The 16,021-nt window shown below is 38.1% G+C and overlaps 1 protein-coding gene across 1 annotated transcript; it reads left to right on the forward strand.

Annotated features, from left to right (window-relative positions):
- Positions 1 to 11,708: 11,708 nt before the first annotated feature.
- LOC145775574 (PMS1 protein homolog 1-like) lies at positions 11,709 to 16,011 on the forward strand. Its single transcript, XM_082586881.1, has 2 exons — positions 11,709 to 12,552; positions 13,351 to 16,011. The coding sequence occupies exons 1-2, from the start codon at positions 11,709 to 11,711 to the stop codon at positions 15,108 to 15,110; spliced, it is 2,604 nt and encodes an 867-aa protein (XP_082443007.1). The 3' UTR covers positions 15,111 to 16,011.
- Positions 16,012 to 16,021: the final 10 nt, after the last annotated feature.

The following is a 16,021-nucleotide window of genomic DNA, read 5'->3' on the forward strand; positions in this document are numbered from 1 at the left end:
TTGTTTACGATGGCAAGTCTGAATTTCGAGGAACTTGTGTTAATGATGTAATGTTTTCGGGTCCTGACTTGTTAAACCCTCTGGTAGATGTCTTGGCTAGATTTCGGCTTGGTAGATTTGGTCTCATGGCTGATGTGACTAAATGCTTCTTTCAAATAAAGTTACCTGAGTCGCAAAGGGATTTGTTTCGTATATTGTGGTTTGAAGATGATGACCTTGAAAATGGTAGGATGGTACCATTTCGTTTTTGTGTACATCCTTTGGGAATAAAGAGTAGCCCGTATATCGCTTGCTTGGCTATAAAGAAAATGATCGAGCAGAATCCCAGCAGTGCTGGTGAATTGACTCTCTGCAATATTGCAAATAATATGTACATGGATGATTTTATATTTTCGGCTGATAGCTTAGAGGAAGCTCAGCAAATCACTCATGAATCAATTGCTTTGTTTGATAGCCGTGGGTTTAAACTTGGTAAGTGGAGTGCTAACAAGGAGGCTATGACTGTCTTGTCAAATTTGGATAATGAGATGCTTTCACCTTTAATTCGTGACATTGACTTTCAGACTGAAAATATGACTTTGCCATCAGCGAAGACATTGGGTTGTGTGTGGCAAACCGAGTCTGACGAGATGCGTATCGCATGTTCCTTAAAGCCCTTAGCTAAACACACGCGCAGAAGTATGCTCAGTCAGCTTGGACAAAATTTTGATCCGCTAGGCTTTGGAGCGCCATTTTTTCTAAAAGCACGCCTTATACTTCAGCAATTGGCGATAGACAAGTTTGATTGGGACACCGAGGTCCCTGATAGCTTTGTTAAAGAGTGGGAGTCGTGGCTTCGCTCTTTGGACCTGCTTAAGGATTTTTCGTTACCGAGATGGTATTTTGCAAACTCTGGTGTGTGCAGTCCGGATGATATTGTTTCATACCAATTGCATGGGTTTAGTGATGCTTCGAATCAAGCTTTCTCTTCTGTTGTTTACTTACGTAGACTGGTTAACGGAGTTCCGAGTGTGTCTTTCGTTCTGGGTAAATCTACCATTGTTGTAAAAAATCAGTTTTCTTGGCTGATAGCTAGGAAAGAGCTTGTTGCCGCTTTGAATACAGCAAGACTCGTGAAGCAGGCCTACGAGGCATTGAAGATGCCCGACTGCCTTAAGTATTTTTGGTGTGATTCTCGTACTGTGTTGCAGTGGGTTAAAAACCCTGATTTACGTTTGAATAAGTTTATTACGCGTCGAGTTGAGCATATTTTATTGTTGTCTGGAGCCCAGGATTGGCGTTTTTGCCCTACCGATATGAACCCAGCTGATGTTGGCACAAGGCCAAATCTTATTACAAAGAAAGAATTTCGAGAGTTGTGGTTAAATGGTTCTAGTCTTCTCTACCAGTGTGAGGAAATTCCATCTGTAGAAAATGCCACTCCAGTACCTGTCCATAGCCTATATCTTCGTGACGAAGAGGAGTCGCTTGACGTTGGACAGGGTGGTCTTCACAGATTGATCGAGGCCGCACCTTCTTTGTATGTTATGAAAAAGAGAATCGCTTATTTGGTTGCTTTTGTTGAATTTTTGTGCTGTAAAACGAGAAAGCGTAGCTTTGTGAAGCCAAAACTGGATGCATCTTATCTTAACAGTGCTTCAGAGTTGGCTGTGAAGTTTGTTCAGAAGAGCGTGTATGGCGATGTGGTACATTTAATGACCAAACGATCGCCGGATGCCCTTGAGGAAGTGATAAAGCGAGGTAGTGTTGGCGCTTCGCAACGTGAGAAGGAACGGTTGAAAGAATTACGTTCACTTAAAAAGTACAGACCTTGTGTAGATGACGCTGGTGTAATCCGCATTGAAGGGCGCTTAAGTAATTCTCCCGAGATCTCTCTTGAAGCAAAGCATCCGATTGTTTTGCCTTCGAAGCACCCCTTCACTAGGCTTGTTGTACTGTCGCATCATAATGGAAATGCGCACTGTGGAGTACAGCACACTTTGTTGTCTACGCGACAGAAGTTTTGGATCGCTAATGGTAATGCTTCCGTGAAGAGGTATCTTAATGATTGTGGTGTATGTGCGATTGAGAAAGCTCGGCCTATAAGGCAGCTCATGTCTGATTTACCTTTGTCTCGCACAACTGCCCATAGGAAACCCTTTTTTGATTGCGGCTTGGACTATCTTGGACCATTGACCTTTGTTGAAGGTAGGAGTCACAAAAAAGCTTGGGGACTCTTATTCACATGTATGGCATCTCGCGCTATTCATGTTGAGCTGGTTACGTCATTGTCGCTGAGTGATTTTTTACTTGCCTTTACACGGTTTACAGATTTACGTGGGCAGGTTAATGCTATCTATTCCGACAATGGAAGTACCTTTCAGGCAGCATCTAAGAAGTTACCCGAGTTGATAGAATCAGCTGAATTTCACAATGCCCTGAGACAGAGAGAGATAAACTGGGAATTTATACCTCCGTATGCTCCGGCGCAAGGTGGCGCCTGGGAGGCAATGGTTAAACAATTTAAAATTGCATTTTTTCACATTTTGGACTCTTCAAGTCGTAAGCCCAATTTTATTGAACTGCTTACGTACACCAGTAGTGCCGTTCGGATCGTGAACGAACGCCCTTTGGTACCTTTGAGTGACGACCCTAGGGATTTTACTGTCATCACCCCTGCCTCACTTTTGACCCCATACTTAGACCCATACTGTGCTGTTGGGCAACCACATGATCGTGACCAATTAAGAAGGGATTATCGGTTCAATTTGTCACTTTCTCATCAGTTTTGGAGTAAATGGATCGATTTTTACTTGCCAGGTCTTCAGGGCCAGAAAAAATGGCTAAAAATGGCCGAGAATTTGGAGCCTGGTCAACTTGTAGTGGTAGGTTCTCTCCAGGACATTGGTAAACGTGGGAAGTATCAACTTGGGAGGGTGCATGAGGTAGTTCCACAAATTAGGAAAGGGAAGCCTGTGGTTCGTAGAGCTAAAGTTGCCGTCTGCAACTATGATGAGAGTACGGGGAAAGTGAAAGTAGACTATGTGTTGAGGGATATTTCGTGCCTCGCCCCCGTAAAGAACACCTAAGTGTTAGGGTTTGAGCCTGGTTTTGTCTGCGGTGGCCGACACTTGTCTGAGCCCACAACAGTCGGTTATTATCGCAACCATGGTATATAGCGTCATTTTTTGCGTGTACCTACTACCTATGGTACCAATTTCATGTATCGTCGTGTATTATTCTTATTGCTGTTCATTCTTTGCATGCCCTTTGTATTTGCGTATTAACTTAAACGTGAGTGATTCAAACAATTTGTGTATCATGTGTTTTTATTCATTGGCTCACAATTGTCGTCAATTCTTTTTTCTTTTTTAGTTATGCCATGTCAGACTGTCATAACTAGGGGCCGCTATGTTACAGACGGTTGTTCGCCTGGTCAAACGTCATGTAGAAACCGTTCGGGTCTACTGAATATTACGTCATGGAAATTCCTAAAACATGAGCCAAAATTGCACCATCGTCCGTAAGACTCGTGTCAGACCGGTTTAAACCTGTTTCAGTTTGAGAGACATGAAATGCTGCGTCGCGCTACTGCTGGCGTGCCTTTGAGTTATCACAAATTTTTCTGATTCATTCTCGAAGTTGTTTGTTGGAAGTCGGTCGCACATTTAACTGGTTTATTTGGTGCTTGCTAGCTGGACAAATTCTCCGTCTTTTATCCAAGTAATCTGTATCGTAGTGACAGTTTTAGAGGTGCAAGGAGTTGCAACCCCATTTCGATAGCCACGGGCTAATTTTACTGGAATACACTTTGAATAGACGTTTCGAAGGTGTGTTTATTTTTCGGTCATTGCGTACAGACAAACGGATCCGGGAACTTTATGTTACAATTTTCCCACGAAGAATTATGGTTTACCGCTGTGACCAATATTATATACAACATAAAAAACAATACACATACGAAATTTAACAGTGCAATATAAAAACAGGAATAACTTACTAGAAATGATGCAAAAATACAAAATGACATATACATAGGCTACAACACACAACACAGCATACTGGTAAGACAAAAGCGAATATACAGTAATTAGCGAGATACGGTGAGAATAAGTAGACTATAAGAAGAGAATAAGTAGACAGCTTCCTTTCTGCTGTGAAGGAAATGTTGGTTACGTTTGAAATGCCATCAGGCAATTTTTTTTAAAACCCCTCCCAATGAAAATTTTTTGCGTACCGATGCCATACGCTATTCCTTCAAGGTAACAATGGTAACGAAAATTAGCCGCACACTGTGCCGATGATCAGGTTTTGTCGCTTCTACCTTTTTCTAGACCTCTGCTATGTTGGCGTGTAGCCTATCGTTTTCACTGTGATGGTCAGACATAAAAAAAGAAAAACAAATATAATTTGGGACTGATGATCAAGCGCTCTGGAATAATTTTGTATAATTGCCTAGGCTATCTCTTTGCTTAGGCTCCATTTTAGAACCCCCCAAAAATTGGGCTACTTTTTGCATAAGCTTGGGGCTCTTTTTTATATTAACCTCTGGCAACCCTAGTTCAAGCAAAGCTAGTTCAAGTATCCACTCTATCCAGTGCCAGCGGTCATTATATTTATTTACCCTTTTTCATGTTCAAGCTAACGGTATTTCATCAGTTTTAAATTTTGCAATCTAGAGCTAGGGTTTAATCATTTTTATTGAAGATTCCGTTGATGCAGCGAATATTTCTGTAACACCTGTAGTTTGAGGCTTGAGCAGTACAGGTACCGTATAGTCTAAATAAATATCGAAACGCTGCAACAATGATCAATCAATCATTTTATTTTTCGTCATAAACGCACCCGGGACGAAAAAGATACTACTAGTACTAACTGCAAAAGTTGATAAAGACCTACTAGCACATTAATGAACGGGAAAAGAAGGCAAAACCTTCAAATGTTTAAAACGTGCAATAGTAGATATTTATTATTTATTTGCAATCAGACTCAAAGTCCATAGAACTCAAATTTTTAACAGTCATCACACAAAATATCAGACTAACACAACATCAAGCAGGTTACATCAAACAACGTACAAAATACTGTTGTAGTGAATATAAAATGTAGAATTAAAGTAGCAATCAGAAGGCATAACATTGCGCAAAAGTGGATTAATTGATCTTTTGCAACGTTCTACAAATGCATAGCAATTTTTTCTTAATAGAGCATCAAATGTTAACACGTCGTTCTGTACCTATTACACTCTAGCACTGTCGCATCTTGACAAATTGTGGATAATTCTGTACGAGTCGTTGTAAGCAACTCGTATGCGATTTAAAGTAGAAGTTTTATAGTTACACCATAGTTGCGAACCATACATTGGCATACAATATGATTGGTATTATACATTACATTTTTAACTTCGGTAGAGCAATTTCCAAACTTGGATCTAAGCTGATTGGCAGCGACATAAAGAGATCGCACTTGCCTTTTAATATCTGCGTCATCACTGATGGTATCATCAATCAGTATACCTAAATATTTCACTTGTTCAACAAATTTAATTTGTGTATTGTACAGCCGCATGCATGGAGAAGTCAAAACTTTAAATTTGCGACATTGATGGACCAATCCAACAGTTTTGTTACAGTTGAAAATAATGTCATGTCTAGAAGCATAGGATTCACACACATCAATGAGTTTTTGGGTACCTTTAGCACTTGGACTAAATACACACAAGTCATCTGCAAACAATAGGTGATTCAAGTGAGATGAACCAGTATTACATCCGACATCTAGGGAATTCAATTCAGTCGATAAGTCATCTATATACAAAGAAAACAGGTAAGGACTTAAAACCCCTCCCTGCCTTACTCCGTTGGTGACATGGAAGGAGTCAGAAATTTGATTCCCCCACTTTATTCTCATTATTTGTTCTTTATACCAATGCTTCAATAATCGTACAAAGCACATAGGAACATTCCGTGAAACTAACTTGTTAAATAAGATATTGTGATTAACTCTATCAAATGCTTTGGATGCATCCAGAAATACACTAAACACAGGACTATTGCTGTGTATGTAATGAGATACTGTTTGTTTATAAAGATAAACACACAAATCTGTGCCATGTTTTGGCTTAAATCCAAACTGATTGTCAGATGTATTTAAAAACGGTGAAATATGCTCAAGGATATAATGTTCAAATAATTTGGACACTACAGTTGCCACTGCAATGGGTCTGTAATTTCCAGCATCCTGAATATTGCCTTTGTTGTTCTTACAAACAGGGATAATTATGGTATTTAAACAAGGTGAAGGCAGCATACCATGAGAAAGGCATACATTAACCAATAAGCTGAATAAGAAGCACAATAGTTCATCTGCATATACTAGATGTTCGGCTGAAATTTTATCACTTCCAGCAGATCTATTAAAGGGTAATTTGCATAGTAGCATTTGTATCGTTTCAGTAGTGCATTGATATTTCTCGATATTGGCATAAGCTTCAGTGTCTTGCATCAACATGTCTATTGCTTCACTTGTAGGATTGTTACGCACAGAGTTTAATAAATTGCCATAATAATTTTTCCACATCTCAGTCACCGCAGTAGACCCAATTGCTCCTCCTACTGTTGAAGAGATAGGACCTTTAACTTTAGAGGACTTAATTTTTTGCCAAAATGATTTTCGCGAATTTTCCTGATGAAAGGCTTCAGCAAGAGAATCAGCTTTAAGCTGTGCAGTCTCTGATCGACATTTCCGTAATGCATATTTAAAATTTTTTCTAGTTGTTTTCATCTTTTTAAAAGTAAGGCCAGTGAGAGGCTTACCACTCGACAACCATTCTAGATAAGCATTTCTAGCAACTTGGTGAGCAGTGTGAACTTTGTCATTCCATCCTGTGATTTCTAATTTGGATCTTTTTTTGATTGTCTGAGAAAACGGATTTGCTGACATATGTAGAGCATGTATCAAGTTATCATAAAACAATTCAACTTCTCTTTGATGAAGATCATTACTACAATTGGGGTCTGTACAGTTAATGGTTTTGAATGGTATGGGTACTTGTGAAAGAAAATACTTGCTTGAACTTCTATAGTCTTCTTTTTGCTGCTGAGAAAGATATTGCCATTGAATCTTGCTAGGTTTCATCAACAAAGACCCACTATCCATTTCCCCTCTTGGGAGGTTTTCACAAGTGAAAGTTACTGCAAGAGGTTTATGGTCAGAGGTTATGAACTCCTGTAGAACCTTTATTTCTTGAATAGTAGAATGCACTGATTTTGTACTTAAGCAATGATCGATCCAACTGGTTGTGCCATGTGCTTCACTTACATAAGTGAAGGTATTAGCTTGTAACAATTCATGGTCAGAGATAACAAAGTCATTGTCATGGCAGAATTTGTCTAACATATTCCCAAACTGATTTGTTTGGCTGGCGTTGAAATCTCCTATTAGACATATGTTACAATTATTAAGTTGGAGGCATAAGGCACTTAATTTGCCCAAATGGTCTTGGAATTCTTCTCTGTTTGCTGTACAACAATATGGCATGTAAATGTCAATAAAACAGATAGATTTGTCATTCATGTCTACTTGTATTCCGATGATGCTTTGATCGTAATTTTTTATCATGGATGTACATAAAGATTTAGCCCAAAGAACAGCAACCCCTCCATGAGGTCTTCCTGTCCTGATCCCATCTCCATGATCAAATGAAGAGACACCAAAAGAGTAGTGCTGGCCACTGATAGTTGCCAGTGTGTCCAAGTTTTGTTTAGCCAACCATGTTTCTTGTAGGAATATAATTTGGTATTCTTTACAGAGTTCTTTTATATCATGCAGTGAAGATTGTAATCCTCTGCAGTTAAAAGACACTACTTTTACTGATTCCTCTTTACCTGCTGTCATTGGATGTTTGTGTTAGTGATATGCTTGCATTGGCATTGATTTTTGCAGGAGTGTGGAAGAATTTTTTCACTAAGATGCCAGCAGGCCATTTGTCCAAGTCCAGCATATCTTTTAGAGTAACACCATGAATTGAGATTTTGAAGGAAGCATATGATAAGTATTTAGTTTTGAGCTTTTCACATGTAATATTAGTTGCCAAAGTAAACTGTTGCTTAACAAAATCCTCTATTTCACTGGGAGAGGTTTCCGGGCTATATCTGGTTGTAAAAATGTGAACTGGTTTGGAAACAGCCTTGAAGGAAGTTGCTTCCATCTTTCCTATAGGCAAGTCCCTTTTCTTTCTGGATACAGTTTTCCATTTTTCTTCTATCGGTATGCTTTTGGTATTTTGTTTTGAAAGATCACCACTACGTTGTTCAAGTGAGTCATTACCAGGATTATTGTTTTTGCCCTTTGAATAGAAAAATACCTAGGCTATAATAACAATAACCGTGTTTTTATTTGCGCCCATTGCGATAACATACAGTACACTGCGATCACATATGCGATACAACTGACGACAGGAATCAGCGAAGTGACATATAGTCTTCGAGTCAACTGCTTCCCTTATTTTGGCTTGCCATTAAGTGTCTTTGCCTAGACACAGCCGCGTGCTCTTAAGCGGCGTCGAACCCACGTCCTTTCGAACGTCGCGCAGACGAACTTACCACTCAGCTACGCAGTTAGCATGGCCACAAAACCCCAAAAAAAAACAAGGCTGTGGCTATATTTACACTAAATAGTGTGATGGCTATCCCTCGTCTTCGAGGATGATTTGTCGTTCTTTTCTTTGCATTCTTTTTTCTTTTAACCTTTTAGATCTGCTCTTCTCAAACGTGGCGACACCTTTCTGAGTGGCAGATCCCCAGAGCAGCCTGTCCTCTGCGGTTTCCTCCCAGTTTGTATAATTGATGTTACACATTTTAAGATTACTCTTCAGTGAGTCTTTATACCGCTTCTTTTGTCCACCTACCGAACGCTTACCCTTAGCCAATTCCGAGTAGAACATTTGTTTAGGGAAACGCTGATCTGGCATTCGCACTACATGCCCGCACCATCTAAGTTGATTTCGAATAATGCGGGACTCAATGCTTGTTGTTTCAGCCTCTTCTAGCACGCTCAAATTTGTTCTTTTCTCTTCCCAGCTGATATTCAGAATTTTGCGCAGGCAGCGTTGTTGGAATCTTTCAAGAGTTTTAATATGGTTTCGGTAGGTGGTCCAGGTCTCGGAAGCATATAATAGAGTTGTGATAACTACTGCATTGTAGACGGCGAGCTTTGTACTTTTTCGTATGTTATGGTTGTCAAATATTCGTGAGCAAAGTTTTCCAAAAGCAGTGCTGCTAGCACAATTTAAACGATGTTGTATTTCATCCTGAAGGTCAGCGTTGTCTGAAATTTCACTTCCGAGGTAGCAGAAGTGTTTCACAAAACACTATATAGTGTAATAATAGCCTGAATAGTGTTGCCAGATAAGGAATTCTGCCCTAAGTTGAGAAAAGTTTAAAGCTGTTGAAAACAAAAACTTGTATATATATTTTGGAAATTTTTTTTAGTCCTGGGAAGATCAAAACCCTAATCTTATTCCTAACTCCAACCCTTACCTTAACCCTTCCTAACTTTAATCCTAACTCTGGCAACACCTGATTGTAGAAAAATACCCACTTCCAAAAACAAACAGCAAAAAAAAACAGAGAGAAGCACACATGTAGTAATGAATGATAGCCTAATGTACAGTGTTGTGGATTGAATTTGCCAGTTCCAATATTGATGTGGATTAGCAGTCATAATAAGAATAATAATAGGATGGAGAAAAAAAGCCGGACATAAAAGAAACCCATCCTCAGGTAAAAGCCCGTTTCGATGTGTCCCAGGAGAGCAGGTGTTGAGCTCTTTCTATGGTCAGACTGCACATCAGACATTTAGCCAATGACAATTGAGGTTTGAGATCCAGTTAAGTTATTGTTTCTTGTCCTGGTGGGTGAGATGAGCTGGTAGATCAGAGTCTCATTCCTAAGAAAAAAGTTGCTAGTTTGATTAAGTACATAGGCTATTAGTATTTTGATGAATGTAGTCTGTTTAAATTTGTGTGAGTTTAGCCTACCATATATTTGCATTGTATTTGGTGTCATTTTCGAGTTATGTATAGACTTGATATACGGTAGTGTTGGACGATATATCAAATTTTCGATACGATATGATATCTTTTCAATATCGTTCGATATTTTAACTATTATAGCCCTAACTCGTAACTGCAAACCCCTACAAAAACGTTGCCGCAGCCAAACGGCAAAAGTTGAAATTGTCTCGGCAATTGCTGTGAACGTTTATTACGAAAAAATTGTACCAAAACGTGTAAAACAAGACGCGAAAAATATGCTAGAGTAGTCTATCCCGACCGCACTGTTTGATTTGTTGTCATGTAATAATAATACGAAAAGTACCGGTAGCGATAAAGCAAACAACACAATATGCCGGAATGGCCCATTTCGGTGAGTCCGATTCGGTGAGTCCGATCCCTTAACGAGGGATTTTTTTACTTTTTTTTTTAAATTATCGGGTACCGTAGCCTAATTATCATTGCTGTTTTAGGGTTAGGGGTTAGAGGTTAGGAACTTACCGAATCGGACTCACCAAATCGGACTCACCGAATAGTAGCAGACTCGCGATATGCACGCTGTTACGGTAATTCGCGTTGAATAACTCACGGGGAGGAAAAGTAAGTTAATTTTGGGTTGATTCAACGTTAGAGTCAGCACAAATCAATTTCATTTTTTCGGCGGGTTATATTGTGTAACAACAATGCCCAATAAGAAATTTACGTTTGTTTTACATTAATTTGACATCTAGCGACGTTGAATTATCATAAAATTACGTTAATTGCTCAAATGTTCAACCAAGCATCGGTAACAAATTAATAGCTCCCTGCGAGAAGATTGCCTCGATTTACGTATGCACTAACATAATTTCGGCACAATTGGGATACTGCGAGCAACACAAAGTCTGTTTGATGAAGAACTAGATGACAGAATCGGAATCATCAGATGCTGTATCAGAAGATGAGGTTGTCGTGTCATCACTGGAATCGGAGGGTCTGCTACTATTCGGTGAGTCCGATTCGGTGAGAGCCCTATTCGGTGATTTTTTTGAATTTTTGTTTGAAAATTATTGGGTACCGTAGCCTAATTAAAACCCCTAACCCCAAACCTCCTAACCCCAAAAACCCAAACCTCAAAAACCCAAACCCCAAAAACCCAAACCCCCAAAAACCCCAAACTCCCAAAAACCCCAAACCCCCAAAAACTCCAAACCCCCAAAACCCCAAAGCTCCATCAGGGTGTTGACTAAGGAGCAAATCTATGGTTGTGGCATAACGACTGGGAGGAATGTCTATCCCTAACCTTACAAGTGCTCGTGTGGCCTCAACATTTTTATCGCGGACGCTAATGCGCCATTCATGCATCTGCGTCGGCAATTGCCGACACTAATTTCGAAGACTGAGAAACTCTTTTTTTAATTAGAACAAAAATATCGAAAAGAATCGAAATATCGAGTATTTTTTCAAATATATATCGTATCGTTTTGTTTTTTTCAATATCGCCCAACACTAACATAGGGTAGCCTCAGAGACTAAGATAACTATCAGTTTCTGCTTATAAAATATGGACTCTTAAAAGCCTTCCTAATTTAATTTTGGGAAATGTGTAGCCTAGTTGTCAATTTAATTAGCTTTATATGTTTAGACTTATGTGATAAGGCTTAAAGGAAATTGTTGCACAAGAAGTTCACATGCAATGCATCAGTTGTCAACAGAAACTGCATTGCTTCTTTCAAGTGGCCAAATTATCACTAACATAAGCAATTGTGTGAAAGAATTAGTGGAAAATTCTCTTGATGCTGCAGCGTCTCTTGTGGAAGTGAAGTTAGAAAAAAGTGGACTGAGTAAAATAGAGGTTCGTGATAATGGAAGTGGCATTAACTCAACTGATATATATTGTGCTGCACAAAGGCATTTTACATCAAAAATTCATTGCCATGAGGATCTGAAAATTTTGTCATCTTATGGATTTCGTGGTGAAGCATTAAGTTCTGTGTGTGAGGTTGCTGATATGTCTATAACAACAAGGACCAAAGATGAACTTTATAGTACTGTGTATTGTTTTGATAACAAAGGTGTTATAAAATCTAAAAAGCCTTCACATATTGCACAGGGTACCACTGTAACAGTGAGTAATTTATTTAAGAATTTGCCAGTGCGAAAACAATTTTTCAGCTCTCCTAAAAAATTGAAAGAACAACTCAAGTTAACGCAGATTGTTTTGATGTCCTTTGCTCTTGCTCAACCATCGATCCAGTTTAGACTGTTCAACGATAAGTGCTTGGTTTGGCAAAAGCCAAAATCCACGTCGTACAAAAGTGCTTTTGGTCATGTTTTATCAATGCCTAATCAATTTACAGTGAAGAAAATATATTGTCCAGATAATGACATTACTATTAAACTGTTTCTTCCAAAGCAAATTATGAAGAAAAAGTCTAATGAAAACTTTTTTCTTATTGCTAACAAGAGACCCATCCGCTGCAAACCTATAGAAAAGCTTTTTTGTACTCATTTTTCCGATCATACTCAACAAATTGGAGGTATGTGCTAATTATAAATACCTGTATATACTTTATTTGTTGCCATTTCAAGGTCTCATCACTTTATAACTATATATCGCCGACAACATCACTTTAACAATCAGAATCTTCACTCCGCTAATCTTGGTAACTGTCTCTGTGTCAAAAGCTTTTACACTTACAAGTATGCAAAACTACCAGGAAACCTACCAAGGCTTTGTAAGTCCGAGGATAAAGGTTCAAAAACCAAACCATTTTTTTAAGTTTTTGATATGAACTGCTTAAATACAAAGTATTAATGCAAACTTAAACCAATGACAGGTAGACAGACTATCCTGGCAACCAATAAACTAATAAGAAGGTTAGGTTAAGTTTAACTGATTAGGTGTAAATGGGTAACAAATACCTCGGAATGGCTCGTTTTGGTGAGTCCGATTCGGTGAGTTCCCTATTCGGTGAGAGCCTTTTTCGGTGAGAGCTCTATTCGGTAATTTTTTTTTAATTATTGGGTACCGTAGCCTAATTATCATTGCCGTCATAGGGGTTGGGGTCTTATTTTAACGTTTAGCGACGTTAACTTAAAACGATGTAAACGCGGCAATGATAATTGGGCTACGGTACCCGATAAATTTCAAAAAAAATCACCAAATAGTGGCAGACCCCAAATATCTTAATGATTGCTCAATTTGTGTTTTTTTTAGGTTGGCCAGTGCTGTTTCAAAAAAATCACCGAATAGGGCTCTCACCAAAAAAGGCTCTCACTGAATAGTGGCAGACCCCAAATACCTTAATGATTGCTCAATTTGTGTTTTTTTTTAGGTTGGCCAGTGTTGTTGTTGGTGATCGATGTCAAAGCATCAGAAGTTGACGTAAATGTAAATCCAAACAAAACTGAGGTCTTTTTTACAAGAAAAGATAGAATTCTAACTTTACTTCAAGAATTGCTTCAAGCGGATAAAATTCAAAATAGTCAAGAAACTGTAGCTGAAAGTAATTTTCTGGAATCTAATGGCAATGATATTAGTAATAGTGATTTTGAAAATAAGAATAATAGAAAAAGTGATCAAAACAAGTGTGTATCTGTGAATACTGTGCAATACAATTCAATGCAATGCCCTGGTGCAGTAGTTACGGAATTTCCATGCAAACCATCTTTGATACAAGACAAGACAAGTCTGAGTGATTCTGAAGCATCAAGTATTTTGAATCGTTCTACAAATTCTTCCATGTGTGAGAATCAAGAATGTGTGTTGCTTTCTGTAACCGGTGCTAGCAGCTGCTCTGCAAATGTTCAGAATGGTTCTCATGATCAATTTTGCTCCAATTTTGCGCTGAATGATGACAGCACAGTATTGAATTCATTACAGACTAAAGTTCAGCCAAACCTTGTTGCATCACCAATTGGTCATGATGCTATTGGAGAGAAGCACTGGAGTAGAGGAGAATGTTTTCAGGACAGCAATGGAGAAAATATTGCACCCGTAGTTTTGCTTTCCAATGCAAAATCATCTGCAAGTAACGATTCAAGTGTTTCTGTCACAAGCAGAAAAAAAAGATCAAGTGATGAGATGAGTTTAAAACAATCAACACTTGACAGTGTGGTGAGGCCATCTCATGCCAAAAAACCACGTTCAGTTTTTGAAATCTTTGATGATACAGGTGATGAATGGGAAAAGTCTAGTGAAAATTACAAACTTTCTGTCATTGCAACGGCCAGCAAAGAGTATGATGATTTTTCCAAACAAAGAAATAAAATTACTCTTGATAAATGCTTCAAATCAAAGAGGAAATCTTTTAACGTCGTAACATTGCCAGAAAACAAACAAGAAGATTTTGAAAGTCCAGCAGAGTTTTCTCTTGCGTGTGATTCTAGTAAGCTTGTTAAACATATATCATTACTAAATGAAAAGGGTAAAGCATCTACGTCTTCCAGTAATATGTACCAGAGAATTATCGGAAACCTTAATAAATGCAATGTTCTTATTTTAAGTCACGATTCAAAATATTTTTTTGTGAATTTACCACGCTTGCAAGAAAATATAATTCTTCAAACACTTTCAAATCAGTACAAACTTCCATGCACTGAGCTTGACTTTCCCATAGAATTAAATGTTAACAACATTGGACTGAATGGGCTGAAGTGCTTGCAGAAGTTGAACTTCTCATCAAGAAGTGATCTGAAACCAGACGTTGAAATCATCGATGAAAGAATTATTTTTAATGGCTTTAAAATTCGATGTGGGAATGACGTAAGTCAAACTCTGCAGTTGTACTCAATGACAACAAAAATCCCATACTATGGACTGGAAGACTTGAAGGAAATCTTAAATAAAATTGAGTCCAGTGCTCTTGTTAAAGTTGAAGAAAGCCGACCTGTTAAAGTGTTGCATTATTTACAAGGTGAAGCGGCAAGGGTTGTGAAAACTAACCCATTGCTATTTGATAAGCATGAAATCCTTGAGGCAATCAAGTCTCTTAAAAGAAATGACATGACTTGGCCTCAGATACTTTTATCATCGATGTGTTTTCACAAGAGAAAAGTATTTTATCCACTGGACAAAAAGAACTTTAATATGTAACATATATATATGCTTATTGCATCATATACTTTCTCATGAGTTATTGGAGGTATCTGCTTTTTTAACTTTTAAATGAATCAGATTTTTTTCTGTAACCATTAGTCATCAATACAAAAGTTACCTCGATAAGTCTTGCCATGTGCCACCACTAAGATTTTTTATATTAATTACGATTTGTGTAAGCTTTTTCATGATTTGACTTCATAGTTTTCCAGTGCACATTAAGTTTTTATTGTATTGATTTGCAAATGAATATTAAGTTGAAAATTTGCAAAGGTTTTTGACATTTGTTAGAAAACTTGCATCAGTATTTATTGTTTTCTAAAACAGGGGTCACAAAACTATGAAGCGATAGTCAAATCAAGCTGTTAGCAATACATGCATTTGTGTGACAATAAAGATAAATTTGTATAGACCACCAGCAAATCATGATCAATAAATCAATAAAATCGCCATTCAAGGTTTTAGCTGAAATTCAAGGTCTTGGCCAGACGTGCTTAACGTATAGATGGCTACTTCACTTGCCTGGCCACTTGAATGAGTGGCTAAATGTTTCGTTGATTCTAAATGAATAAACAAACCCTGAGCTTCGTTCTGGCCTGCAAGTAATAGACAGAATTGCTACTCGTCCCACGTTTGTAAATCTTTTAATTATCGATTCTGCTATGGGAAGGTGTTAAGGTGACCTCTGTTCTAGAAGATTGTTGAAGTTTAGTAATGTGACGTTAAAAAAGTAATGTTTTGTAGTGCAATGGATAAATAGCATGAACAATTGTTTTGATGAAGCACGTTTCAAACCAAATTGACTGCTGACTGGGAATCTTGTTTGTCTAAATATCACAGTTGAGTATGCTATATAGGCTAACCAGTAACCAACCAATGGACATTTTATATTTTCAGATCATGTTTAT

This window comes from Aplidium turbinatum, chromosome 8, assembly GCF_918807975.1.
Source record: "Aplidium turbinatum chromosome 8, kaAplTurb1.1, whole genome shotgun sequence".
NCBI lineage: Eukaryota > Metazoa > Chordata > Ascidiacea > Aplousobranchia > Polyclinidae > Aplidium > Aplidium turbinatum.

Excerpts from the sequence above, each read along its gene's own strand:
- LOC145775574 (XM_082586881.1), top strand. The coding sequence starts at position 11,709 with ATGCATCAGTTGTCAACAGAAACTGCATTGCTTCTTTCAAGTGGCCAA. Across the intron at positions 12,553-13,350 it reads TCATACTCAACAAATTGGAG|GTTGGCCAGTGTTGTTGTTG; the intron begins GTATGTGCTAAT and ends GTTTTTTTTTAG.